The 24,526-nt window shown below is 57.8% G+C and overlaps 4 protein-coding genes, 1 long non-coding RNA gene and 2 other non-coding genes across 24 annotated transcripts in view; 4 read left to right on the top strand and 3 right to left on the bottom strand.

The window, feature by feature from the left end:
* LOC135316966 (sperm-associated antigen 4 protein-like) lies at positions 1-24,070 on the bottom strand. The gene is made up of 13 exons (XM_064472446.1): positions 24,045-24,070; positions 23,126-23,413; positions 10,008-10,114; positions 9,681-9,765; positions 8,865-8,932; positions 8,222-8,283; positions 8,015-8,055; positions 7,665-7,758; positions 6,994-7,078; positions 6,309-6,421; positions 5,548-5,715; positions 5,098-5,187; positions 1-4,437 (listed from the first exon to the last, which is right to left on the bottom strand). Exons 1-13 carry the CDS (start codon positions 24,068-24,070, stop codon positions 4,306-4,308), a joined length of 1,359 nt encoding a protein of 452 aa, XP_064328516.1. The 3' UTR covers positions 1-4,305.
* LOC135316925 (voltage-dependent L-type calcium channel subunit alpha-1S-like) lies at positions 11,708-14,707 on the bottom strand. The gene is made up of 6 exons (XM_064472139.1): positions 14,623-14,707; positions 13,900-14,006; positions 13,380-13,467; positions 13,009-13,116; positions 12,109-12,161; positions 11,708-11,858 (listed from the first exon to the last, which is right to left on the bottom strand). The coding sequence occupies exons 2-6, from the start codon at positions 14,004-14,006 to the stop codon at positions 11,708-11,710; spliced, it is 507 nt and encodes a 168-aa protein (XP_064328209.1). The 5' UTR covers positions 14,623-14,707.
* The window catches only part of LOC135316926 (sperm-associated antigen 4 protein-like), a 19,543-nt gene continuing 10,278 nt past the window's right edge, over positions 15,262-24,526 (top strand). Inside the window, exons 1-5 of one of the 18 annotated variants that reach the window (XM_064472156.1) lie at positions 15,262-15,903; positions 17,003-17,110; positions 18,248-18,393; positions 19,264-19,335; positions 21,245-21,446. The gene's annotated coding sequence lies outside the window, so the exon portion shown is untranslated. Of the gene's footprint in view, positions 15,904-15,954; positions 16,527-17,002; positions 17,111-18,174; positions 18,394-19,263; positions 19,336-21,244; positions 21,447-24,526 lie in introns of those variants that run through there. The other 17 variants (XM_064472157.1, XM_064472148.1, XM_064472144.1 and 14 more) reach the window with 17 other exon arrangements.
* Positions 17,262-17,346, top strand: LOC135316991 (small nucleolar RNA SNORD45). The gene has a single exon (XR_010376155.1). It is a non-coding gene; the product is annotated as a small nucleolar RNA SNORD45 (small nucleolar RNA).
* LOC135316927 (uncharacterized) lies at positions 18,943-23,119 on the bottom strand. The gene is made up of 2 exons (XR_010376125.1): positions 22,503-23,119; positions 18,943-22,026 (listed from the first exon to the last, which is right to left on the bottom strand). It is a non-coding gene; the product is annotated as an uncharacterized LOC135316927 (long non-coding RNA).
* Positions 19,335-19,419, top strand: LOC135316983 (small nucleolar RNA SNORD45). The gene has a single exon (XR_010376147.1). It is a non-coding gene; the product is annotated as a small nucleolar RNA SNORD45 (small nucleolar RNA).
* Positions 24,326-24,526, top strand: part of LOC135316967 (voltage-dependent L-type calcium channel subunit alpha-1S-like) — a 2,996-nt gene continuing 2,795 nt past the window's right edge. The window contains exon 1 of the mRNA XM_064472447.1: positions 24,326-24,406. The gene's annotated coding sequence lies outside the window, so the exon portion shown is untranslated. The remainder of the gene's footprint in view (positions 24,407-24,526) is intronic.

Consider the following 24,526-nt stretch of genomic DNA (forward strand, 5'->3'; position numbering starts at 1 on the left):
TCAATGAATAGTGCGATTTATTAAAGCGGCAGATACACAGGTTCTTTGGGTCACCGGTGATAAGATTGCTGGTTACAAGACGCACATAAATGCCGAGGATATGAGTACACTGCTGGGCTACAAGTATGCTAAACAAATATGAAGCAACTCTACTATGAAGCAAAGCAACTCTAATACGTTACAGATTTAAAGTGACTCTGTAGAGGTTTCCAATCTTACCCAAAGGCATCCCACCGCGGGCTAAGAGAGGCTCAGCCCATCGACTGGTCCCAGAAGTCAGAGTGGTACGCGATGGTATCTTCCCTGACACCCTCTTTCTCTTCACAAATTTCATACTATTCTTTATCTTTCAGGTGGAGCTTGAGTGACTCTAGTCATACATCCCTTTATTATGACTGGCGTAAAATTTCCTCGCTTTGCTTTTAAAGATGTAGGCTAGAAAAATTCAAAGCGCGTGCCCAGTGAGGGGTGGCCGCACCTTAGAGGTGGGTAACTTTTGGGATGGAGGTGTGTTTTGGTATTAGAATGATATTATAGTGAGCAAAGTTCACCAAAAGGACAGCATTTAGTCAAAAGCATGACGGACCGTTGGCCCAGGGTCGCAAATGTGCGGCGTACCAGCTCCATGGTACCTGGAGTTCCCGTTTATCACAGAGCCCGGCCGCGATGCCCCCACACCGCTCCGCCCTCCGGACAACTCCTCTCAGAGTCAGTACGCCAAGTTCTCCTGGCATTGCTGACATCTAAGCTTACCAGGGAACTTTCACGGAACGGCTTCCTCGCACGTCAGCTGCATTTCACCCTGAAAGCTTCTTCAGCGCTGTACCTTCTCTAAAAACATAAGCTCAGTGTCTAAGTCACCTCCAGCCATTATTCCACGCACCACCAGTCTGGTCAAGGGGTCGAGCACATCCGTCACAATGGGTTAGGACCAGCCTTAGGTTGATTCTGTTGATGCAGTTCAGAATCTTCCTATGATTTGAGGGTAGGTTTGCTATAGGGGCCATTTCTGGGTAATCGCAAGAAATGAGGCCACCCCAGGCTGCTCTAAATGAGGCTTTGGCTACACATGCATCGATTTTAGGATACCATAGTTACCAAATCTTGAGCCGATCACCAGCTCGGTGTTTGAGGTTAGGGATACTTCATGGATCAAAGGCTGTAGTTACCTCGTATGGATGTTGTGGTTTAACACCAGTAGGCTGCTAAGTTGCTCGACCTCTCTGCCCTGGAGGGATGGGGGAGAGGCTTGGAAGAGTAAGAGTGAGAAAACTTGTGCGTTGAGATCAAGACAGCATAACAGGTAAGGCAAAAGCTGTCCTCACAGGCAAAGCAAAACAAGGAATTAATACACTACTTCCCCTTAGCCACTTCCAGGAAAGCAGGGCTCCCAAGGCCTGGCCCTGGGAGCCCCGAAGAGCTGGCCCAGGGCTTATTGCTCGCCCCACAGCCCGCCCTGCAGTCTGCCCGGCTGCCGTGGTGTGACCGAAATCGGGAATAAAACTCCGTAACACCAGTGTAGTATTACGAAGCGGGCATTCTTTATTACGGTGCCAGACGCACAGGGGATAATTCCTCCTAGCGTGCATACCACAAGGCGGGATAGACAAAGCTTAGCTTGCTCGGTTATATACATATGCATTAGCTTTCCTGGAACTAATTCTAACACTTGCTTCCTAATTACCCGTGCGTTTTAAGCCCCTCAGAAGCCCCCCAAGAGGTATCGGGTGGTCCCTAGTGCTTTGCTGAAGGGGTGTTTTTTCTGTCCTTTCCATGAACTCTGAGTCCTTCTTCCACATATGGTCATGAGGTGGCCCATCAAGTAATCTTGTCACAGCGTGGGGCAAGGTGTGTCGGTTTCACCGGGTGTTGTGACTCTTATCTAGATGGAGACGTCCATAGTTCCTTCTGTCTTGGTTTCGACTGGCGCCAGCTGCTAGGTCGTTTGCATCCCCGTCACGCTCGCAGAGATTACGTCCTTGAGTGCATTCTTGCCTAGAGGCCCCTCACAATATCAACCTCTGCTATTCAGTTCACAATAACCTTTGTGCCTGACTGCTCAGGTGCCGATTCAGATCGGTGGTGGCAAGAATGACCCTCCAGCCTTCCTGCCTGTGCATCCTGAGCGTGAACCCTCTCTGCTTCTTCCCCAGCCTCAACCGCAACAGCCTCTGCTCCTCATCTCTCAACAACATATTCAAGACCACCTGTATCTCCTTCCACTCCGGGTCCTGATTCTCCACAACAGTTTCCAATACCTTTGCCACCTTTGCCGCGTCTTCCCCATACATTCGAGCCATCTCCTTCCAAGCCCATAAGCCTGCTACTGAGAAGGGTACTTGAACCCGCACCCACCCTCCTGGCGGACCCACGGCCTGCCTTAAGGGTGCTTGTAGCACTGCCCCCCGTCTCCTAGTTCTTCCTGCTACAGCACTGACGTTCCGGCCCCCCTTCACTTTCTATTACTAGCGATAGAACGAGGGGAGATGGCTTCACGCTGCATCAGGGGAGGTTTAGATCGGAGATTAGGAACTGCTTCTTTACTGCAAGAGCGGTCAGGCATTGGAACAGGCTGCTCAGAGAGGTGGTGGAGTCACCATCCCTGGAGGTATTTAAAAGACGTGCAGATGTGGCCCTTCAGGGCATGGTTTAGGAGACATGGTGGTGTTGGGTCGGGGCTTGGACTTGATGATCCTAGAGGTCTTTTCCAACCTTAGTGATTCTGTGATTCAGCACCACCATTTACACCCCCATATCCACTTGTCCAACTTCCCTGTTTCCACACTGATCGTTACCTCCCTGTAGACTTCCCTGTGCCGGAGACACTAGTCATCCTACATCATCTTCCTCTTCCACCAGCTCCTTGTATTTTACACCTCCTTTTACCAATACTACATGCAGAACAACATCACGCGGGTGGTTTGTCCCAACATTGTTCTAAGGCCAAAACATTTGCATCCTTACTAATCGATCCGCGATCTTTTCCCCTTTCCAATCGCTGCTCTGCAACGTGAAAAACCAACCCGCGTATGGGATCTCATCCCATTTTCCTTCTCTTTTGCAAAACATCATCAACCGCACTATGGTATTATTGCATTATAATACATATTATTTTAATATAGTAGTATTATAGTATTATATTTCAAAGTATAGATCGGCAACCAATGATTACAATACTCAGTAAACTACATCCTTGTGAGGGGATCGAACCCACCCCCACCCCCCTTCCAATGCTTCAGTCAACGCCCTAGAGGTGACTTCTTTAAGACGGTGCCTTTAGACGATTCCCCACCCATATTAAATGTGACTTCCAAAACAACTATCTGATCCAAACATGCAAAAATAAATCCATATTCTGATAACCACGCCAAAATTCAGAGACCAGTCAAGACAAGTGGCCAAACTGGGGACTCAAACCCCATTCAGTGGGACTCTAACCCGCTTGGTCAACTTCGGGGACTCGAAGCCCTTTCCAAACCAGGCAGGGGACTCGGACCCCCCCAACAAGAAAACATCCTTGGCAAAATTCTTTTTCTCTTAATAACTGACCAAAAGAGCTATGACAAGCACCCGTACTTCAAACCCAATTATCACTACAATTTCCCATTAAACCAGCTTTCCCCTCCTGCGCGGGCAGCCCTGTGGCTGGTACGTGAGGCATTCACGCCAGCAAGCGCCTCATTCCTTGACCTCGCCGGGCCTCGAAGCCAGCGGCGGGACTCGAACCCGCGGCCCTGGCTGGCGCTCCGGGCGCGCCCGTAGCAACGTGCTCGTCCGCTGGCACGCGGCCGCAGCGGGGCGGGGCCAGAGAAGGGGCGCTGCGGTGGTTGGCGGGGGGCCCTGCCTGTCCCCGCCTGGCGGGCGCCATTGGCTGAGAAGCCGGGAAGAGGGTGGGCGGGCGCCTGGGGGAGCTCCTGCAGAGCCCGCGCGGGCCGGCGGGCGGGGCCAGCCTCCCTCTTGTGAACTGAAGCCGGGCCCTTCGGCCTGCCCTGGGCTGGGGCCGCTTGCGGAGCCTCCGGGGGCGGCGGGAGGAGCGCTGACAGGCTGGGCCTCCCCTCTCTAGGTTCAGTCTTGGCAATGCTTCCCATCTTCCTCGTTTTTAAGAAAAAAATTGCATACAAGTTCTAACATTTTCCACACGCTCCCGAATTCCCCTCCCGCAGTGTGGAACGTCTTGAGCATCCCGCTTTGGAGACAAATCTTCTACAGTTCTACAGCCATCTCAATTGCCACATCTTTTAGATTTATTTGGTCTTCCTCCCCTTCTTCTTCTTTCTCACGTTTGACTTTTTTTCCTCTCTGGTTTCACCTGGGGCTCTCTGGTTGCGCCATCTTCCCATGAACCTGCACTCGATAAATGCAGGTGTACGCTGGGTTTCCCCAGTTGCTCTCCACAAGCAGTTTGACAGACGGAAAGGCTCTGGGAAGCGGCGCGTTCTGTGAAGAAGAGTGGGAAAAGGAAACGGGGGTGTTAAGAGCGGCAGTGCCATCACCCCGTCTTTGCACGCCGGCCCGGCTGGGGCTCGGTCTCCCTTCCCTCTGCCCCGTCCCGCTGCCCCTTGCTCTGTGCTGACAGTGAGGCCGGGGAGGCGCCCCTGCGCGTGGGGCACCTGGTGTGCAACCCCGCCGAGCTGCCGCTGCCTGCTGTGCCTGCTCTCCCCCTGGCAGGCGTGAGAGCGCCGCGGGAGAAGGGCCGTGCTGTGGTGGGAGGAGAGGACACTGTCCAGCCTGCCAGCAGGCCGCAGCATGGAGCGACGCTGCTGCCCGACGCCTCTCGCCACCAGGCCGCCCTGTTTCTCCACGGCACAAAGACGCTGCTTGCGTGGAGTGGGCGCGTGTGCAGCTGCCTCTGCTGAAGGCACCGGGCGCAGCCAGGGATCTCTCGGGACTCGTGCTCCTACGGGCCTGACCCTGCCCTTGCTACCCTCTTGCTACCACCACCGCGTGCTACTCAGCCCTCCCAAGCCCGCAGGTCTCTCCCTCGTGACGGTGGCCCGGGCCCCTCTGCCCAGGGAGAAAGCACGTGCCCTTCCTCCATGGACCTCCAGGCAAACCTGCCGTGCTCCCTGGCATCTCGTCCCCGTGCGTGGAGCGTACCTTCAGAGGGAAGGTCTGAATAGACTCTTTTGCCACGTCGTACGTGAACGTCCCAAGGAGAGTTTCCTCTTCTCCGTCCGCATCCACTCCCTCAGGGGCAAAGCACAAGGAGAGCCGCTCAGAGTCATCCCGACAGAGAGGCAAGGTACGCGCTGGCTCAGCCCTGTTATCCACCCACCCTCTCCTGGGGCTCGAGCAGCAGCCTAGCACCGGCTATGGCGGAGCTCAGTCTCCACTTTGAGATTTGGTCAAGAACCCAGAGGTGCTTGGCCAGAACAAACCTCAAGAGGGATGAAACCTCTCGAGCCCCTGAAGCGTCCCGCGAGGGCACTGCAGTGCTCGCGAGAGATCAGGACACAAGCCCCAGAAGATGCACAAAAGCAGGCAGGGCCCTGTCCTGGCTTTGCCCCAGGGCCAGATGCCCGCCAGAAGCACCCAGCAGAGACTTACAAAGACAGCGATGTCTCTGGGGGCGCTGAGGACGGTCCCAGATGGAGACACGTCTTTGGAGATGTGCTGCACAGTTATGGCAGTCAGATGGACTCGTGCTGGCAACCTGATGACCACCTGGCCCTGATGCCCTTGGAAAGGCCAGCAGTTTCCTGGGGAAACATCCGCCTGCAACCAGAACGCGACAGCAATGAAGTGTGAGAGAGCACTGGGGCCAACACCACTGCCCGCGTAGCTCGAAGCATAGGCGCCGGCGTGTCTGTGGGGCCTATTTCAGCTTGAAAATGAGGCGCCTGTGAGGAAGTGGAGAGAAGCAGGAGGCCCCCTGCCCTGCCTGACAAAGGGGGTCTCAGTATTAGGGAGCAGAGGAGAAGAGCGGTTACGAAAGCATCCTAGTCAGGCCCGCGCAGAAACACGTCCCTGCCCAGCGGCTCTGCAGGGCACCCGCCACCTCCCGCCTCCCGCCCGCAAAAAGGCACCGTTAGGGGTGAGTGTGGAACCAGGGTCGCCAGGGAGGAAGGCTTTCACCCAGCTGTGGCAGAGGACTGCGGGCAAGATGTAGCAGTTCACCTCTGTTCACCTCCCCAGGGCAACCACGGATCTCTAGCAAGCCCAGCCCTGTGTGAGAGCTTTGGTTTCCAGAACCTGAGCAGCACGGTGGGCTTGACCAGTACCACTGGCCTGAGGGGAGAGCCCCTGAGGTCAGTCCCCAACTTCTCGGGAAGGAAGGACACCTTCCCTGAAGATTTCTGCTACGATACCTGCAAAATAGTCTCAGGAGGCTTGGCAGCGTGGAAGAACCATAAAACCCTGCAGCCCCAATTCTCTTGGCAGTCGTAGGTCTCGGAAGTTCTCTGCGTGTCAATGGTGGCACCTGTAAGGAAGGGAGAGCAGATGACTGCTAGAGGCCGCAGACTAGGAGGGAGCTGGTGCTCAGGCAGTATTTGTGATGCCGCCGTCCAGCTCCACGTCTGTCAGTCCTGTCCTCGTCACCACACTGGGGGCGGGGGGGTGCCCAGCTGCACAGAGCAATGACGACAGCCCCATCCCTGGTGAGTGCTTCTCTCACAGCACCACGAGGAGAAGGTCTGAGGGCTCTGGGAGCCTGCAGGCGCCCACGAGCACGACAGCAGACCAAAGCTGAGGGCTTGGAGCACGAGCAGCAAAGGACAGCCCAGCCATTCCCTTTGCAAATGCAGCGCAGAGGAGCAGAGCCCCTCCATCAGCACAGGAAGACGTGCGGGGGCAGCGCCAGGGGCACCTGTGTGGAGGCCGAGGGCTTGAGTGGGAGGGAGTCTGAGCGACCCACTCTGCCACAGCCTTGCTCTTGGACCCCGTGAAGGATTTAAGCTGCCCCATTTTGGAGAGCAGCGCCTGGAGCACGGGCTGCTTTGGGGAGTGCTAGGGGCAAGCGCAGGGCAAGGACTGGGCGGCTTGTGTCCATACCAGAGCTTTCCAGGGCCCAGTCAGACATCTCGATGTAGGCACCCAAAGCCTTCTTGGACGCTGCCTGGTTCACTTCCTGAGCTTCCTGGGAACGCCAGAAATCAACACAGAAAAGGACCACGTCAGCAGGCAGTGCAGCGTGGCTCCTAGCGCCCGCAGAGGCAAAGGGTCAGTGTCAGGAAGGCAAGGCAAGGCAAGCCTTGTCCACAGAGCTGCAAGATTCTCCTGCCGGCATGAGCCGTGAGGACTAGGAAGTTTATCTGTGGCCACGGCCATGGCCATGACCCCAAGGCGTGTTGATGTGGGTCCCCACACCACCGTCCACACCCGCTGTGCTCTCCATGTCAGCTGGGAGAGAGGCTCAGGCCCTGTAAGCCATGGCTGGCGCTGTACGTGTGCCTGGGTCCCACCACTGCCTCAGGAGCCTGCTCAGAGGAGCCAGAGGCACCGGCGCACGTAGGAAAGGCTCTCAGGAGTCCTCTGCTGCCTGAAGCGGCCTTGTTACACTGGGGCTGGAGAGGGGCCTGTGCAGTGCAGAAGCTCACCCAGCAAGCCCCTGGGGCAAAGGCTGGGTTGCTGCAGTCAGCAGTCAGACCCCACCCAGAATCCTGAAGAAAATGTTCTCAGGGGTTCTGCCCAGCCAAGCCTCCCTCCCCAAAATGCAGGATCACCTTCAAACTGCGGATCTGTGCCCTCAGCTGAGCCACCTCCTCCAGCAGAGAGCGTGTCTTTTGGGTTTCCTCCGCCACCAAAACGGGCAAGTTCCTGCACGACAGGAAAGCCGATCCGGTCAGAGAGCGGCCCATCGCCTCTGGGGAGCGTCTGAGCTCAGCAAGAGGAGAGAGAGACACGTGTGCTTCCCCTGCTTTGCCAGTGCTTCCCTTCCGCACCAGGCTGAGCAAAAGGCAAAGGCAGGAGGGAAGTACGGGAGCCCTGGCTGTTAGGAAAGTGAGCGCAGGTAGCACGAGGTCGGCTGACGCTTCTGCACAGAACCAGTTCCAGCTCAGGAAACCTCTCTTACCACAGCATCTTCAGGTTTGCCGACGACACGCGTGTCAGCTCCTGGCAGGGAAAAATGCTCCGTTAGAGCATCTGCTACCAGAGTTGCCGGGGCTTCCCAGGAGAGGCTTCCCTAGGAAGGCACAAGCTGCCGCTTCTTTGGGTCAGCCTGCGTGGCAGCAGCGCAGCCTCTGATTCCTCCAGCCACTGCCAGCAACGAGTCACTGACCTCTATCAGTCCCTTTGCCTGCGTTGTCCACACCGGCAGCGAGGTCGCGCAGTAAGCACCAGCTGCAATTCACATCACCGAGAGACAGCTATTTTAGCGGAGTTGCTAGCCATCCCTGCAGCTGCGTTGCCTCCTGCCTGGTGCCCTGGGGCTGGGCAGCAGGTGAGCTGAGGAGGTGGGGAACGTGGGGTGCAGAGAGAGGACGCGCCTCTGACCGGGAGCCATCAGCCCAGGCTGGAGGGGGCTGCGTAGCCGTGGCCTTCAGGTGTGCTCGGTGCCCCAGAGCTACTCCCCATTTCCCCTCACTGCTTCGGTGAGCACCGAGGCTGGGCTGCATGGGCTAGGAGAGGTACCTCTCCATGGGTCCCCCTGCACGGCCCCTCCCGTCTGGGAATCCCCAGCTCAGGCTTGGAAAGAGCTACGCCCTTCTCTCGCAGACTTGCAGACTAAGCAAGCCATTTGGCCCAGTGGCCAGAGCAGCAGCACGGCTGGGAGGCTACCAGTCTTACCGGTAGTCCAAATGCCAGTGCCAGTCAAGGACCTCCTCAGGACGCACCCGCACCACGGGCGTTTCACACATACTGGCCCAAAAGGAAAGCTGGCATCCAGCACAGCCAGGCTGTGTTTGCTCATGAAAACTCACCCAGAGCCACTGGGAGCCACAGGAAGACGACTTTCAAGAACCTCTTGCTCTGCGGGCCCATCTTTTGCCTGGAAAAGAGGGAGTCCTGTGGCTGTCAGTGCTGCAAGTCTTGGGCAAACCCCCTCACCCGTGGATTTCCCTCTTCAGGCCCTAAAGCCATTGCTTTGCAAGCCTGCTACTGACAGAGAGCTGACAGATTGGCGCCCAGCACAAACACGATTTCTGTCCACGCCGTTCAACGCTGCCGGCAGATCTTCCCCAAACGAAGGGCTCCAGGAGCACCTTCCGAAAGGGAATGAAAATCGTGCAGGGAAGTAGAGAGGTTGAGCAGATGAGGACTGCTTTTCAGTAGTCCTTCTGGGGTGGACCTTGCTCCCTCTCTTTGGCTGAGAGAGCAGGCCGGTTCTCACTTGCAGGCACACACATTGCTCTTAGGGGTGTTTCTCCGCGCAGCTGGGAAGCGCAGGGGCCTTGTCTGGCTTTCCTTCCAGACCTGTGTGGTCTCTTGCCAGAGCTGGGGAAGACCCTTGCCCTGCGGAGGCTTGGCTGTGCTCCTGAGCTTCTGGCTACACGGCCGTTTGTCCTACTACATCTCCGGGAGGGTTCTGGGGCTCCGGTAAATGCGTGGGAGTGGGGCTGCCGAGGGGCTTTGCTCTTGGCTCTCCCCGAGAACGGGCACCGCACGAGCTTTGGCGCACGAGCGGGAGCCCCGGGCTGCTGGCTGGGGAACACCCTCTACTCTCCCCCTTGCTTGGGGGAAGGGACATCCCCCTTCTCCCCCCGCCCCCCACCACGGCAGAAACAGGTAGTATGTACCTGGCAAAGATGCGTGTGTTCAGCAGATGTCTCCACAGGGAGACAAGGGCACCTGCCAGATGCCAAGCCAGGCTGAGGACCGCCCCTGGGCAAAAAAGCCAGAGAAAAGTTAGGCCTGTCTCTTGAGGTCTCTTCTCTAGGATGCCCAGCCACACGTGTTTGAGCTCCCTGCGGGAAGGCGGGCACCCAGTCCTACGCACTCCCTCCCTCCCTGGGGCAGCCTGCACTTCTCCTGCCCCTCGTGACATTTGGCCAGAGCTCTGGCACAGCGCAGCTCTCCAAGTTCATCCCAGGGGACGTCACAGCAAGCAGCAGTGCTGAGCTTACTTGCAATCCCTGTGGCCTTGCTGCGCCACTTGGCAGGCCCTTGCGTGGCAGAGCAGGGAGCCGAGGTGGAGGGGACCATCACCAGCTCCACCTCCACGCACGGGTTCCTGTGGGAGGAAAAAGACAAATGCCGGTTGCCCACCATCCCCACGCCACGGGAGCCGAGGCGGGCAGGAGCAGCCTGAGCAGAGGCCCTTGACAGAGGACGGGCTGTCCCAGCAGCAGCGAGAGAGGGCAGCACAGCCGGGCTACTTCCAGGCCCTCGTCCCTCTCCTTTCCCCATCCTTTGCTTCACAGGCCTGCAGTGGGAGAAGAGGAAGCAAGCTGGCTGCAGCAGTCCCCCGCCTCGGGACGCCCACCCGGCAGCACAGCCCTATTCTGAGCCCGTCACTCCCTGGGCCCTGGCACCAACTGCCCCTTCGCAGACACCTCTCGGTGGCTGTTTGGGGAGAGGGCACAGGCTGCTGTCCCCCATCGTGGGCCACCCCACTCCTCCCTGGTCACTGGCGTTCTCCCGACCCCTCTCCTCCCCACACAGCTGCCCCACCACAGCCAGGCAGGACCCCGCCTCAGCATCCCAAGGGGGGGCAGTGTCAGGTCCCAGGGGCTTGGCCTCCCTGTGCAGCAACATCTCCCTGCGCAGCAGGGCTGGGCTCTGGACCCTGCAGCATGAGGCTACCCCCTCCCCAAAGGCCCCTGCTGCACACTGGCTTCTGACGCCACTGACTATATTGGGCCACTGCCCTGCTCCCCCCCACAACCTGACGCCCCAGGCAGGAGCAGCCCACTTCGTACCCGCTGGCCTGGCAGCAGCTCGGCCCCGCTGCCTCCCCTGCCAGCTCTTGTCTGGCATTAATCCCAACGGAGCCTTTGGAGGCCCCTTGGTGTCTTCCCTGGGGGGCCTTTCTCCTCGCCATCTCTGGGCCAAGGCAGGCTCCCCGCTCAGCTCTTCCCCCTCAGCCCCAGCAAGCGTGGCCTGCCCAGGCAAAACCAGCTCCAGCAGCAGCCACGCGCCGCCTCTCAGCAGGAGCGCACCTGCCCGGGCAACAGCCACACGCATCTGTGGGCTCCTGCCCCACGCGCCACAGGGCTGTGCGGGTGGCCAGCTCTGAGCTCACAGTGGCGGCTCTGACGTCACACTGGGGCTCCCCAGGGCTGAGCCGGGAGGGGCAGAGCGGCTGCTGCCGTCCCAGGCGCTGGGAGCCCGTGCCTGCGGGCGCGCTGAACCCTGCCACGCTCCCGTGCCAGGCGGCTGCCTGGCCTGGCCTGGCCTGCCGGGCAGGGTTCCATCTCTCCTGGGCACCCCCGGGAAACCAGGAAGGGTGCTGGAAAGGGGGCTTTGCTCTTGCCCCACGAGACAGCCGCTTCCAGCAGCGGTTCTCCTCTCGGAACCCTTTTGTGGGCCAAGAAGAAAAAGGGCCAGTAGACCAGAATGTGCTGTCAGGCGCCCAGCGGTACATCTGGTTAACAAGGACTGTTTGTTTCCTTGCCCCTGCTGGTTCTGCCTGGGACATCCCAAATCCAACAAAAGTGGGACAAGGCTGCTGATGACCTTGTCAGCTCCACAGCCACTGCCAGGATGGCTAGCCCTGCTCCTCAGCCATGGGCAGCTCTTCCGCCTTTGCCATGGTAAAGGCCTGTGGCAGTGACCTGCTCCCAGCACTGACCAGTCCCTCAGCAGGCCCCGTGCTCCACCAGACTCACTCTGGCCAGCCCTCGAAGGTGGAGACAGTGAAAAGCCACATCATGGCTGAGAAGACGCTGTCGAAGTGGAAGTTGCTGTGCAACCAGACACGCTTCTGTAGCTCAATCTGTGTGGGGTCCCCGTCCACGTAGCTGATGAAATAACCCCTGCGGCAGAAGGGTTGCAGCGGTCCCCAGGCAGGGCCACCGTCAGCCCACCCGCTGCCGCACTGGCCCAGGGCTCCTTGGTCCCTGGGAGTGGGAGATTGCCCTGTGCTTGTTTCTGATTTGGTGAGGGAGAACAGCATGAGGCCTCGGCTCCACTTTCTGGATGCAGCATCCCCATGCAGGAACACAAATGGCCCCCTCCCATCCCTGGCCACTGCTCTGCTGGGGCTGAGCTGCAGACAGCTCTTACCTGCACTCCTTCTCCGTCACCTTGGATGGATCTGTGCATCTATAGAACTTGCCCTGCATTTACCAGAGATCAGAAGAGGCTACGATTTTGCTGTGACTTGAGAAGCCTTGGGGAGTTCTGACTTTTTCACAGCCCACAGTCAGTCCCTACGCTGCCTCTGTGCTAACTCTGGCCCCTGCCTCTCACCACCGCTGGCTTCCCTGCTTTGCATGCCAATGCAACCCAGTTCACAGGGTGTTGCAGGAGCCATGGCAGACCTTGGGGTCAATCCCAGGCTGAGACAAGTAAATGTTGCCTAGTGTTGGGAACAAATCTTCCAGAGCCCTGAGCTGAGACCTACCTAGTTCATCCTATCTGGGAGCCAACTATTTGGAAAATAGGGAAGAAAGCGGTAACCCTAGAATTAACTAAAAATTAAGGTATGCTGACAAGTCTGCTCAGCCTGCAGGGTGTCCTGAAAGCTCTCCCCATGCCAGCCGGGAATTTAAGCTCAATTATTAGAACAAAGCTGAGCTCAGCCAGAGCCAGCTCTGCCTTGGAACAGCCAAGGCTCCGAGAGCAAGAGCGGTGCTGTGAAAAAAGGAAACAGTTTGCATCCAAAGCGCAGGGGAAGTCAGAAGCACTTGCTGCCTTCAAAAGGGGAAACTGAGGCACTAAGTGGGCTGAGGCAGCCAGACCCCTTACATGTGCTGTCTGGACCTGACAGTATCCTGGGTGTTTCCTGCCCTCCTCCCACTGCAGGGTCTTCTGCCAGGAGGTCTAGTGCAGGCAGGTCTTCTTGCGGAGCACAGATAGTACAGCCTGTGCTGACCTCAACACTGGGAGACACCATCCCCAAGGGCTATGTCTAGGATACACCTGAGCAGAACATCTCTCCTGCCCTCCTTAGACACGTCTCACCTTGAAGAGCTGGACCCCGATGCAGGCAAACATGAACTGCAGCAACGTTGTGACGACCACAATGTTACCGATAGTCTTGATGGCCACGAACACGCACTGGACCACGTGCTGCAGGGGTCGATGATAGTGCACACATGAGCGTGCCTGCTGCAAGCCCCTGCTGCGTGTCCCACACCCTATCACCGCACAGATGGGCCCCAGGAAGAGCGGAAGCCTGCTGCGAGCAGTGGGATGGGGCGGACCCCTTCCACGGATGGGGAGTGGGAATTGGTTTCCTGGCACCGCAAACCCCACAGGGCATGATTCATGCCACATAACCTCTCATGAGGACTCCCACGGACCGAGGACCCCAGCCTCAGGCTCCCTCTTACCTTCAGCCCCTTTGCCCTGTTAATGGCTCGCAGAGGCCTCAGTACCCTCAGCACCCGGAGAATCTTCACCACTGAGATGGCACTGGACCTGAGGAGGAAGGTAGAGCTGCGATGGGGCGGTTCCCCTGCCCAGGCCAGCCTGGCACAGCCCCACCAAGCAGCCATGGAGGCCAGGCCGGGACCAGGGGGTGAGGCGCAAGGGATGGCAGAGACACGCGTAAATCACTAAGCCACCACCCCACATAAGGCCAAGGGACACAGGCAGCTGGAGAAAGCAGCTCCAAGTTGAATTCCTACCCAGATCTTCCCTTTTGACACTCAAGAAGTTTGCCTCCCTGCCTCCCAGTTGTCCGTGCCCTGTCCCCCTAAGCATGACCTCATGGACACTAACACATGGGCTAATGTCCAGCCCGTGGGCTGGCTGCTCCTGCTCTATCCAGCACAGAGAGCTGCAGCACCCCAGCTGCCCTGCCAGGCTAAACAGGCCAGTGCCCACCCTGCGAAGTGTGGAGGTGCTTACTCGATTCCCATGGAGATGAGGGAGACAGCGACCACCAGTAAATCGAGGATATTGAAAGAGTTCCTGCAGAAGGAGCCTTTGTGCAGGAAAGCACCATAGGCTGTCATCTGGGGAGCAGAAGGAGTTAGGAGAGAGGCCAGGCAGGGCTTGGGGACATGGTCCCTCCACAGCCCTGGGGCGGACAAGGCATGAGGGGCTTCTCACAGCTCCATGGCCTGGGCGCCCTATCCTGCTCAGGCCTCTGCCTCTGCAGCCAGGCAGGAAGCTGAATCCTCTATACCGTACTGGCCGGAGACAAAACACTTCCCAGTCATTCAGAGGTCATAAAGAGGAGAAGAGTAAAGAGCCTTGGAGCGGGAGCAACATGCAGCAGCTGCTTGAATTACTGTTTTACTCCACAGACTTCCATTGCTTCCTCTTTCTCAAAGTTTTTGTTAAGGGCATGTCAGAACTGAAATGCTGGTGCCATGGCCCATCTGTCCCTGTGCCACAGCACAGCTGACTTGGCTGCCTGACCTCACTGGAGGGGACACGTGGCCGCTGGGGCAGGTGATGCACCACCTAGACTGCATGAACTCTGGGGACGCGAGGATCAGCCAGCACGTTCGCCTCACTGGGACCTCAAGCTTGTGCTGAAAGAGCATGAATGCCCATGGCCAGACCAGTCTATACCCATGTGCTGGGTCACGCACACAGCCAGGACCACGGGGCAGAGGGACTCACCTTCAAGATTATTTCAACTGTGAAGACAGAGGTGAAACCAATGTCAAAGTATCCAAGAATCTGGGGACAGAAGCACCAGAGCCAGATGAGATTTGGGTGACATGAAATGCTCCAGTGTGTTCAAACAACCTGGCACTGTGGTTTTGCCCCCCACTCTGTGGACTGGGGAGCCCATCTAGCTCAACAGAGCCTGCAAACCCAGCATGCCCCCAACCCCTTCCCCAGACCCAAAATCCAGGCCCAGAAAAGAGCATTGTTTTCCATTGCTCGGTGCCAGCCAGCGTTACGCACATTTGTTCATCCAGAGTCTCAGAAAGGCATTCCCGCCCGGCACGGATGGCGTCTGCCAGAGCCCAGCGTCGGTAACTAACGTTACCCCGAAAGGCGGGTTCGTCCGCCTGGCGTGCAGAACGCCAAACTCCACACAGAGCGGAGTCGTTTTATTTGATCAATTTTTGTGCAAAGATGGGTGCTAGGTGGTAACCCACAAAGCTGCACCCCACCCCGAGGAACTGCAAGGCATTTGTACAGTTAAATGTGTCAGTCACAGCTAACATTCACACGCCTCAACTAAGAATTGCTTCATCGCTTTCTCGCCTCGATGTAAAGGTACAGCTCGCTTTTAATTCACCGCGCGTGCTCAGGGAGTAAGGGGCTTGCTTACTAGAGGGAGGGGGCGGTTGCCGGCCTATGGGCCTGGTTTTTACTGCTGTATCGAGGGGAGCTCCCGTACAGGGCACTTTGCTTTAGTTCTTGTCAGCATCCCAATCAGTTGTTCTCCTTGACCATACACTTTATCGCCCCGTTCTCGGCGGCTTCTGCGCCGGGACGTTTGCTTCCATCAGTGTCTCAGCTCTCCTCAGGGCTAGAGTCGTAGAAGAAGGGCTTCCCTGTCTCTCAGTTCCCGACTCCGGCCGCCAAAGTCTGTGTGCCGGGCTCACGGAGTTCGCTCTTAGGGCTTACGGAACATTCCCCAAATTCCGTCTTCTTCAGGATACCGCTACCGGCGCAGTCGAAGTACGAGCGTTACTTAGGAAGCAAAGGGCTCATTTCCGAGGGCAGCGCCGCCGCCCCCCTTCCCTGGGCTGAGCCCCTCCCCGGAGCCGCGGCGCCCGCGGCGGCGCGCCCGCTTCCGGGCGGGGTCCTTCCGCGCAGCGGGCCGCCGAGTCCCGCCCGCCGGGTCCCGCCCGAGCGCGCCGGCGCGGGTCAGGCGAACGCCACGGGCAGCCCTAGCGGGGCCCTGCCGGGCGCTCCGCCCTTCCGGCGCGGGCGGCGGCCGAGGTCGGTGCTGCGCGCGGCGCGGCGCGGCGCGGCGGGGAGGGGCCCGGCCCGGCCCGGCCCGGCCCGGTCCGGCCGGGGCGGCGGCGCCGGAGCCCTGGGGCGGCGCGGGGGCTCCGGCTCGGCCGCTCCGCGCCCTGCGCTGCGCTGCGGTGGGCCCGGGTCGGGCAGTGCGGCCGAGCCCGCCTGGGTCGGGCCGGGCGCCGGGGGACCCCTGGTCAGCGGCGAGCTGGGGTTCGCCTCGGGCTCATCGGGGGTTTTCCTTCGCTCCGTTTCCTCGGGAGGGCTCGGGCAGGCCGGGAAGGAGGGCGGGAACGTGCCCGCGGTCCGGGCAGGCGGAGGAAGATCCGTCTCCGAGCAGGCACGTGCTGCTGCGGCGTTGCCCGAAATGCTCCCGGGCTGGAAACCCTCCGAGCTGGCCCTGACCCACCCGGCTGGCATCTGCTCGAGGGCAGGAAGGCTCTGCAGAGGGACCTGGACAGGCTGGATCGACGGGCCGAGGCCAACTGGACGAGGTTTAACAAGGGCAAGTGCCGGGTCCTGCCCTTGGGTCACACCAGCCCCAGGCAAGGCTCCAGGCTTGGGGCAGAGCGGCTGGAACGTGCCCGGCGGAGAAGGCCCTGGGGGTGCTGGAGCGTGTCCAGAGAAGGGCAACGGAGCTGGGGAAGGGTCTGGAGAGCGAGCGTGCTGGGGAGCGGCTGAGGGAGCTGGGGGGGCTTAGCCTGGAGAAGAGGAGGCTGGGGAAGAGAGACCTTATCGCTCTGTGCAACTGCCCAAAAGGAGGCTGTAGTGAGGGGGGGTCGCCCTCTTTCCCAGGTTACAAGCGATAAGACGAGAGGAAATGGCCTCAAGTTGTGCCAGGGGAGGTTTCGATTGGATAATAGGAGAAACGTCTTTACCGCAAGAGCGGTCAGGCACTGGAAGAGGCTGCCCAGGGAGGTGGGGGAGTCGCCATCCCTGGGGTATTTAAAAGACCTGTAGATGCGGTGCTTGGGGACGTGGTTTAAGTGGTGGCCTTGGCAGTGCTCAGTTAACGGTTGGACTTGATGATCTTAAAGCTCCTTTTGAACCTGAACTTATGTTTTATTGGTGCTTTTTAAAGGTCATGCCGTGAAAGGGCGCACTAAGAAAACCTGATGCCCTGAGCACGTTACTTCTGGAGAAACGCTTGGCCTCTGCAGCTCTGTGTGGGACACTGAAAGGCAGTTGTGTGAGTATGAGCTGATTTCAGCACAGCTGTGCTTTTGTTAGGTGTGACAACCCTTATTCCCATGTTGAGTGTTAGGGTGTGGGTGCGAGCTCCCCAGCTGCTCCTCTCTTGCCCTGGCGTCCCCCGTGACGTACAAAGGTTAGTTCCCCATGGTCCGTGATGGGTCTTGGCATGTATTATCTGAGCATAAACCTGAAGACGGTCAGTTTAGCTCTAGAGAATTACTCTGAGACCTGGGAACAAACTACTTGTTGCTTCTCTGTTCTGCAAGGAGGCTGCAGCTGTATTTCCACGTGTCTCCCTTGAAGGCCACTGTCCTGAGTCTGGGCGCAGCGCTGCCCTGTTCTTCTTTGGGTTGATGAACACGGCAACTAGCAGCGTCAGGCGGAGGCAGAGGTTACCAGACGTAGCCCCCAGTAATTGCATTGCAGTTCCGGGAGGCAGAAAGCGTCAATAACTGCTTATGTCTGGAGGGGGGAAAAGCTGGCAGTCGTGTTTAGTGCCCGCAAGGCAGCTGGAGGCACTGTTGCTTACGATTGTTGTTGCCGTGCGGAAAAGACGTGGCTTAAAGTGCTGCATCGAGAAAGTAATGCTTACGGGTGGCAGAGGTAAACAATAGAAGAAGGGGAGATAGATATAGACGCGTATGAGAATTGCCTTCCTGGTGCAGCTGCTGGTGGTGGCAGCTTTGGCCCTTGCCGGTAAGTTTCGTGAAATGTTAGAGCTGTTACTTTTGAGACTCGTGGGGATTTGAGCGTTTGTCTGGGCACTAAGGTAATAGCCGCTGATCTAGAGTGAATTGGTGCCTTACTACTTGCACACGTTTACCTTGGCATTGAGCTTGGTACTTTTAGAGCAGAAAATAGAGGGGAGGAGGGAAGTGTAGTAGCGTAGGTGTGCGCGTGCGTGTGTACAGGCGTGTGCACTGCAGGTCGTGTCCGTGCGTGGTTCGCACATCCCGAGTGGTTGATGGGTTGGGAAGCATGTGACACCCTGCAGGCTTTGTAAGGGTTAACTAAGGCATTTTCCTTGCTCTGGTTTGATGTTGCGCTTACCTGATGAAGGACTAAAATAATGCCCCGCTTAGGGACGCAGTCTGTTGGAGTCTTTGAGGGCAAGCAGTGTTTCCTGGGGCAGACAGCAGTGGATCTCGTGGGATGGCTGCACCGAACGGAGATGGACGAAGTTCTGGCATTCCTCAAACCCTGACAGCGCGAATGTGGTGGAATAAGTGCCGGCGCAGGTCCTGATCCTCGTCTTCTGTCGACCCTCAGCACGTCCAGGTAAAGGTAACAGGGTAGTTGTTGAGACAGCGCCTTTGAGTCAGTGATTGTGATGACTGCGGGCTTAGGAACCAGGTGCTGTTGGATACCAACGGCAAAAACTATTTTGGTGTGTTACCGAGGAAAAAAACATAATGCAACGGGCAAAGGTTTACGGATCCTCTTCTCAAGAAGTTGTCAGATTTGGGAACGTCGTGCTTTTTCAGTTGCTTGACTGGTGATGTTGTCTGTATTCTTCACGAATTTTGCAGAGTCTTCTCTAAACATGTCCTAGCTGCAGGCTTTACTGGAATTTGTAGGTAGTCACGTTTGGAGTTTACGAATGCTTCTTGGTGTATGTTGAGGTGAAAGATGCGTATGGCCAGAGGATGAGTAAAGGTTTGGATTTTGTAGGTACTGGTACGGACAGAAATAATATTAGTGAGTATTAAAGTAACTGTGTAATGACGACATGACCTATACGTTCACGTAATACCTATAGTTTTTGTGTGTAGTGTGTTTACACTTTAGTACTACACAAAAGAAAGGTTGTAGTCGGGTCTTATGTTGTTCCTCACGTCTGCTTTTTTTTTTTGCCTCTGTATCACTCACAAATTATACCAGTCTGAGCACTGTATTTATTTGGTGCGTACTTTCCCGCTGAGAAGCAGCACTTAGTCTCAATCTTATTGTTCACCACAGCTATCTCCAGGGTAGCTGAAATTTCTCAGCATCTGTTCTGTCTGTTATATTTCTTCTCGAGCAAACTGCGGTGAAAAACAGTACCCGAAAGGCTCCAGTGCTTCCAGACAAGTGCTTGGTTGCTCGCGTAATGTGTTTCTAGTCGCATCTCAAGTAATGCCTTAACGGTGTTCTCTTATTTATTTGTAGCGTCCCGTTTTCGGAAGAAAGTGTGTTGGATTTCAAACCCTTGGGCAGGACAGGAGGAGGTGGCCTTCTCGGGTCAGTGATGAGTGTTGGCATGTATTATCTGATCTAAAGGTGATGTCTGTCACCACTTTAGCTCTAGAATTACTCTGAGACCTGGGAAACTCCAGTTTCCTTAGACTGTGACCGTGGCGCTTTTTCAACCTGGAGTCAAATGCCTGTCACGTTCTAAGGCAGCGTAAGGAGAAGGGGGCGCAATCTGAGCTTCCTTCCGTTTACGCGCTAGGGAGGTATAGTTGTTAGTTTAATACTTGGATGTTACTAGGAGGTGCTCTCACGTTAACTGATCGCAGCTCTGGGTACTCAAAGCTGAACAGTGTTGGCAAATGCTGACGTAGAGGTTTGGTGGTAAATGTAACCCGCCTGTCTTAATGAGCATGCATATTCTTAATTCACAAACACGGTTTAGTCCCACCTACGCATCCAGAATGTTTGAAGGGTCATGTCACATCTTCCTTTGATCACAGTCAACAGTCACGTGTTCAGACTTGTTTTTTGAGGGGGCAAAAAAAAGGTAGATAATATATTTGTGTGTTGGGCTTGTAGGTTCGATTTTGCATTTTTGTAAGACTTGAATTTTAGCTGGCGACTGTAAGATTCCAGCTGACTGTAGGGACGGAAAGTTAAAGTTGTTAGCGTTTTTCAGGGTTGGCCCGAGAATATTCCTTCATTTCAGAAGCTGCTTCTTCTATTATGCTCTTTATAATAAATTCTCAGCTACTGTTTTTACAGGTGACATGAGCTAGGAGTAAAAACATAAAGCCAGCTGGGGCCCAAGACCAGCACTGTTGTGTTCATATGACATTGTGTCCCTGGAGCGTACTGGCTCACGTCAGTGCTACCTCAGAAATCTTTGTATTCGCTACTCAGACCTCGATTTTTCCTCACTGTGCAGTTTGCGTCTAATCGTAGAATGCCCTGAGCTGGAAGAGACCCACAAGGACCGTCAAGTCCAGCTCCCGTCCCGGCACAGGACAAGCCCAAATTCACACCGTGCCTCTGAGGGCGTTGTCCAAGTGCTGCTTGAATATCGCCAGGCTGGTGCCGTGACGGCCTCCCTGGGGACCCTGTTCCAGGGCTCCACCACCCTCTGGGGGAAGAACCAGTTCTTCTCCTTAACTATACACTTTATTGCCCAGTTCTCTGCGGCTTCTGAGGTGGGATGTTTGCTTTGATCAGTCTCTCAGCTCTCCTCAAGGAAATAGTGGTAAAACAAGTGCTTCTCTATCTCTCAGTTCCCAACTCTGGCCATCAAATTCTGTTTTGCCGAGCTCACGTAGTTCGTTCTTGTGGCTCAGCAGAGAATTCCAAAACGACCATTTTCTTCAGGATATCACTGCATTGATGTTAAGGAGTTTTGTTCCTGATTTCGGTGACACTGCGGCAGCCGGGCAGATGGCAGGCCCGGGTTGCGGGTCGAGCAACAAGCCTTGGGCCAGCTCTTCGGGGCTCCCAGGCTTCGGAGCTCCTCCCTTACTGTCCCGGTAGTGGGGCCGGAGGGGCGGAGGGAACAATTTGGCCTAGCACCTTCCCGGCACCCAGGCTGTTGCCGAGTTTCTGTCGAACGGGTGTCGAGAGCCTGTGTGACTGGCCTGTCGGAAACCCCGTTCCTCCGCCCGTGCGCGTCCCCGTTCTAGATCTCGCTGCTCTCTGTTGGGGGTCCTTCTGTGTCACATTGGTTACTGTCGACGGGGAAGTTTTGAGCGTTTCGCCCCTCGTTATTCTGTTCTGCCCTTGCCAATTTGAGCTCCCTGACCCGTGTTCCCTTCTGACGGACCACCGCCTCTGGGCTTCCCAGAAAGGCTGTCTGGTTCCACAGCCCTTGGGGTGCTGCCGTCATGGGCTCCACCATCTAACGCTAAGGCCAGGCTCTTCGCTCCCACAGGCGCTGCATTTTGCAAGCCTTTGTTATTCCGTCCTGCAGTTGCTGTCATGGACATGGCGTCCTGGGGTATAGTGCCTTCTCCATCAAGGACGTCCCAGGCGGCCACGTTCTCTGTTGACTCGGAAAGCCCGTCTGGAGCATTCCAGGGACAGGCACCGCTCCCACGGGAGCCCCCTTCCAGAGCTGGATGAGGGAAGCCCGTCCCTACCCAGAGGATCACGGCCAAAAGCCGCCCTGACCCGTGAGTGCGAGAGCTGCCCAGCCTGCCGCAAGCCCCTCAGGCACCCTTTGCTGCCAGGGCCCTCCTGCCATCAACGGCACTGGCAGCTCTGCTGCCTGGACGGCCCGCTGCGCTGGCGGGTCCATGGGCCCAGGCAAGCCTGGGGCTGCCCAGGGGGAAGCGGGCGCCTTGTGCTCCCCTGCTAAAGCGGCTGGCATGGCTGTGTAGCTGGAGCCCCGCACTGCCCCAGCACGGCTTGGCCCTGCACCGGCGTGGGGCTCCCAGCGGGCAGTGAGGTGGGACTTGGCGGGGCCGTGCTCCATACAGCCTGTGACCCCGTGCTGCCAGGCTGGGAGCCTGGTAGGGGCCGTGCTGCCCAGAGCCCTCAGCGCAGCCTGTGCCCCCCTGCTCCTGGGCCCTCCAGGCCACTGCAAGACAAGGAAGGAGCACGCTCACGCTGCCATTTCAAATGAGGGATGTCCCAGGCAGAACCAGCAGGGGCAAGGAAACAAACAGTCCGAGCTGCAGAGGCCAAGCGTTTCTCCAGAAGTAACGTGCTCAGGGCATCAGGTTTTCTTAGTGCGCCCTTTCACGGCATGACCTTTAAAAAGCACCAATAAAACATAAGTTCAGGTTCAAAAGGAGCTTTAAGATCATCAAGTCCAACCGTTAACCGAGCACTGCCAAGGCCACCACTTAAACCACGTCCCCAAGCACCGCATCTACAGGTCTTTTAAATACCCCAGGGATGGCGACTCCCCCACCTCCCTGGGCAGCCTCTTCCAGTGCCTGACCGCTCTTGCGGTAAAGACGTTTCTCCTATTATCCAATCGAAACCTCCCCTGGCACAACTTGAGGCCATTTCCTCTCGTCTTATCGCTTGTAACCTGGGAAAGAGGGCGACCCCCCCTCACTACAGCCTCCTTTTGGGCAGTTGCACAGAGCGATAAGGTCTCTCTTCCCCAGCCTCCTCTTCTCCAGGCTAAGCCCCCCCAGCTCCCTCAGCCGCTCCCCAGCACGCTCGCTCTCCAGACCCTTCCCCAGCTCCGTTGCCCTTCTCTGGACACGCTCCAGCACCTCAGGGGCCTTCTCCGCCGGGCACGTTCCAGCCGCTCTGCCCCAAGCCTGGAGCCTTGCCTGGGGCTGGTGTGACCCAAGGGCAGGACCCGGCACTTGCCCTTGTTAAACCTCGTCCAGTTGGCCTCGGCCCGTCGATCCAGCCTGTCCAGGTCCCTCTGCAGAGCCTTCCTGCCCTCGAGCAGATGCCAGCCGGGTGGGTCAGGGCCAGCTCGGAGGGTTTCCAGCCCGGGAGCATTTCGGGCAACGCCGCAGCAGCACGTGCCTGCTCGGAGACGGATCTTCCTCCGCCTGCCCGGACCGCGGGCACGTTCCCGCCCTCCTTCCCGGCCTGCCCGAGCCCTCCCGAGGAAACGGAGCGAAGGAAAACCCCCGATGAGCCCGAGGCGAACCCCAGCTCGCCGCTGACCAGGGGTCCCCCGGCGCCCGGCCCGACCCAGGCGGGCTCGGCCGCACTGCCCGACCCGGGCCCACCGCAGCGCAGCGCAGGGCGCGGAGCGGCCGAGCCGGAGCCCCCGCGCCGCCCCAGGGCTCCGGCGCCGCCGCCCCGGCCGGGCCGGGCCGGGCCGGGCCGGGCCGGGCCCCTCCCCGCCGCGCCGCGCCGCGCCGCGCGCAGCACCGACCTCGGCCGCCGCCCGCGCCGGAAGGGCGGAGCGCCCGGCAGGGCCCCGCTAGGGCTGCCCGTGGCGTTCGCCTGACCCGCGCCGGCGCGCTCGGGCGGGACCCGGCGGGCGGGACTCGGCGGCCCGCTGCGCGGAAGGACCCCGCCCGGAAGCGGGCGCGCCGCCGCGGGCGCCGCGGCTCCGGGGAGGGGCTCAGCCCAGGGAAGGGGGGCGGCGGCGCTGCCCTCGGAAATGAGCCCTTTGCTTCCTAAGTAACGCTCGTACTTCGACTGCGCCGGTAGCGGTATCCTGAAGAAGACGGAATGTGGGGAATGTTCCGTAAGCCCTAAGAGCGAACTCCGTGAGCCCGGCACACAGACTTTGGCGGCCGGAGTCGGGAACTGAGAGACAGGGAAGCCCTTCTTCTACGACTCTAGCCCTGAGGAGAGCTGAGACACTGATGGAAGCAAACGTCCCGGCGCAGAAGCCGCCGAGAACGGGGCGATAAAGTGTATGGTCAAGGAGAACAACTGATTGGGATGCTGACAAGAACTAAAGCAAAGTGCCCTGTACGGGAGCTCCCCTCGATACAGCAGTAAAAACCAGGCCCATAGGCCGGCAACCGCCCCCTCCCTCTAGTAAGCAAGCCCCTTACTCCCTGAGCACGCGCGGTGAATTAAAAGCGAGCTGTACCTTTACATCGAGGCGAGAAAGCGATGAAGCAATTCTTAGTTGAGGCGTGTGAATGTTAGCTGTGACTGACACATTTAACTGTACAAATGCCTTGCAGTTCCTCGGGGTGGGGTGCAGCTTTGTGGGTTACCACCTAGCACCCATCTTTGCACAAAAATTGATCAAATAAAACGACTCCGCTCTGTGTGGAGTTTGGCGTTCTGCACGCCAGGCGGACGAACCCGCCTTTCGGGGTAACGTTAGTTACCGACGCTGGGCTCTGGCAGACGCCATCCGTGCCGGGCGGGAATGCCTTTCTGAGACTCTGGATGAACAAATGTGCGTAACGCTGGCTGGCACCGAGCAATGGAAAACAATGCTCTTTTCTGGGCCTGGATTTTGGGTCTGGGGAAGGGGTTGGGGGCATGCTGGGTTTGCAGGCTCTGTTGAGCTAGATGGGCTCCCCAGTCCACAGAGTGGGGGGCAAAACCACAGTGCCAGGTTGTTTGAACACACTGGAGCATTTCATGTCACCCAAATCTCATCTGGCTCTGGTGCTTCTGTCCCCAGATTCTTGGATACTTTGACATTGGTTTCACCTCTGTCTTCACAGTTGAAATAATCTTGAAGGTGAGTCCCTCTGCCCCGTGGTCCTGGCTGTGTGCGTGACCCAGCACATGGGTATAGACTGGTCTGGCCATGGGCATTCATGCTCTTTCAGCACAAGCTTGAGGTCCCAGTGAGGCGAAC

Source organism: Phalacrocorax carbo, chromosome 23, assembly GCF_963921805.1.
Source record: "Phalacrocorax carbo chromosome 23, bPhaCar2.1, whole genome shotgun sequence".
Taxonomy (NCBI): domain Eukaryota; kingdom Metazoa; phylum Chordata; class Aves; order Suliformes; family Phalacrocoracidae; genus Phalacrocorax; species Phalacrocorax carbo.

Bases quoted from the DNA above. Each gene is read 5' to 3' on its own strand.
- LOC135316966 (XM_064472446.1), bottom strand. From the start codon at position 24,070: ATGGCGTCTGCCAGAGCCCAGCGTCG. The intron at 7,759-8,014 runs GTAAGAGAGGTT...CCTGTCGTGCAG, and splicing joins GCAAACCTGAAGATGCTGTG to GAACTTGCCCGTTTTGGTGG. The intron at 5,188-5,547 runs GTAAGTCTCTGC...TTTGCCCCTGAG, and splicing joins CCAGAGACATCGCTGTCTTT to GGAGTGGATGCGGACGGAGA.
- LOC135316925 (XM_064472139.1), bottom strand. From the start codon at position 14,006: ATGACAGCCTATGGTGCTTTCCTGCACAAAGGCTCCTTCTGCAGGAAC. The intron at 13,468-13,899 runs GTAAGCACCTCC...CTTCCTCCTCAG, and splicing joins CTCATCTCCATGGGAATCGA to GTCCAGTGCCATCTCAGTGG. The intron at 13,117-13,379 runs GTAAGAGGGAGC...CGACCCCTGCAG, and splicing joins ACAGGGCAAAGGGGCTGAAG to CACGTGGTCCAGTGCGTGTT.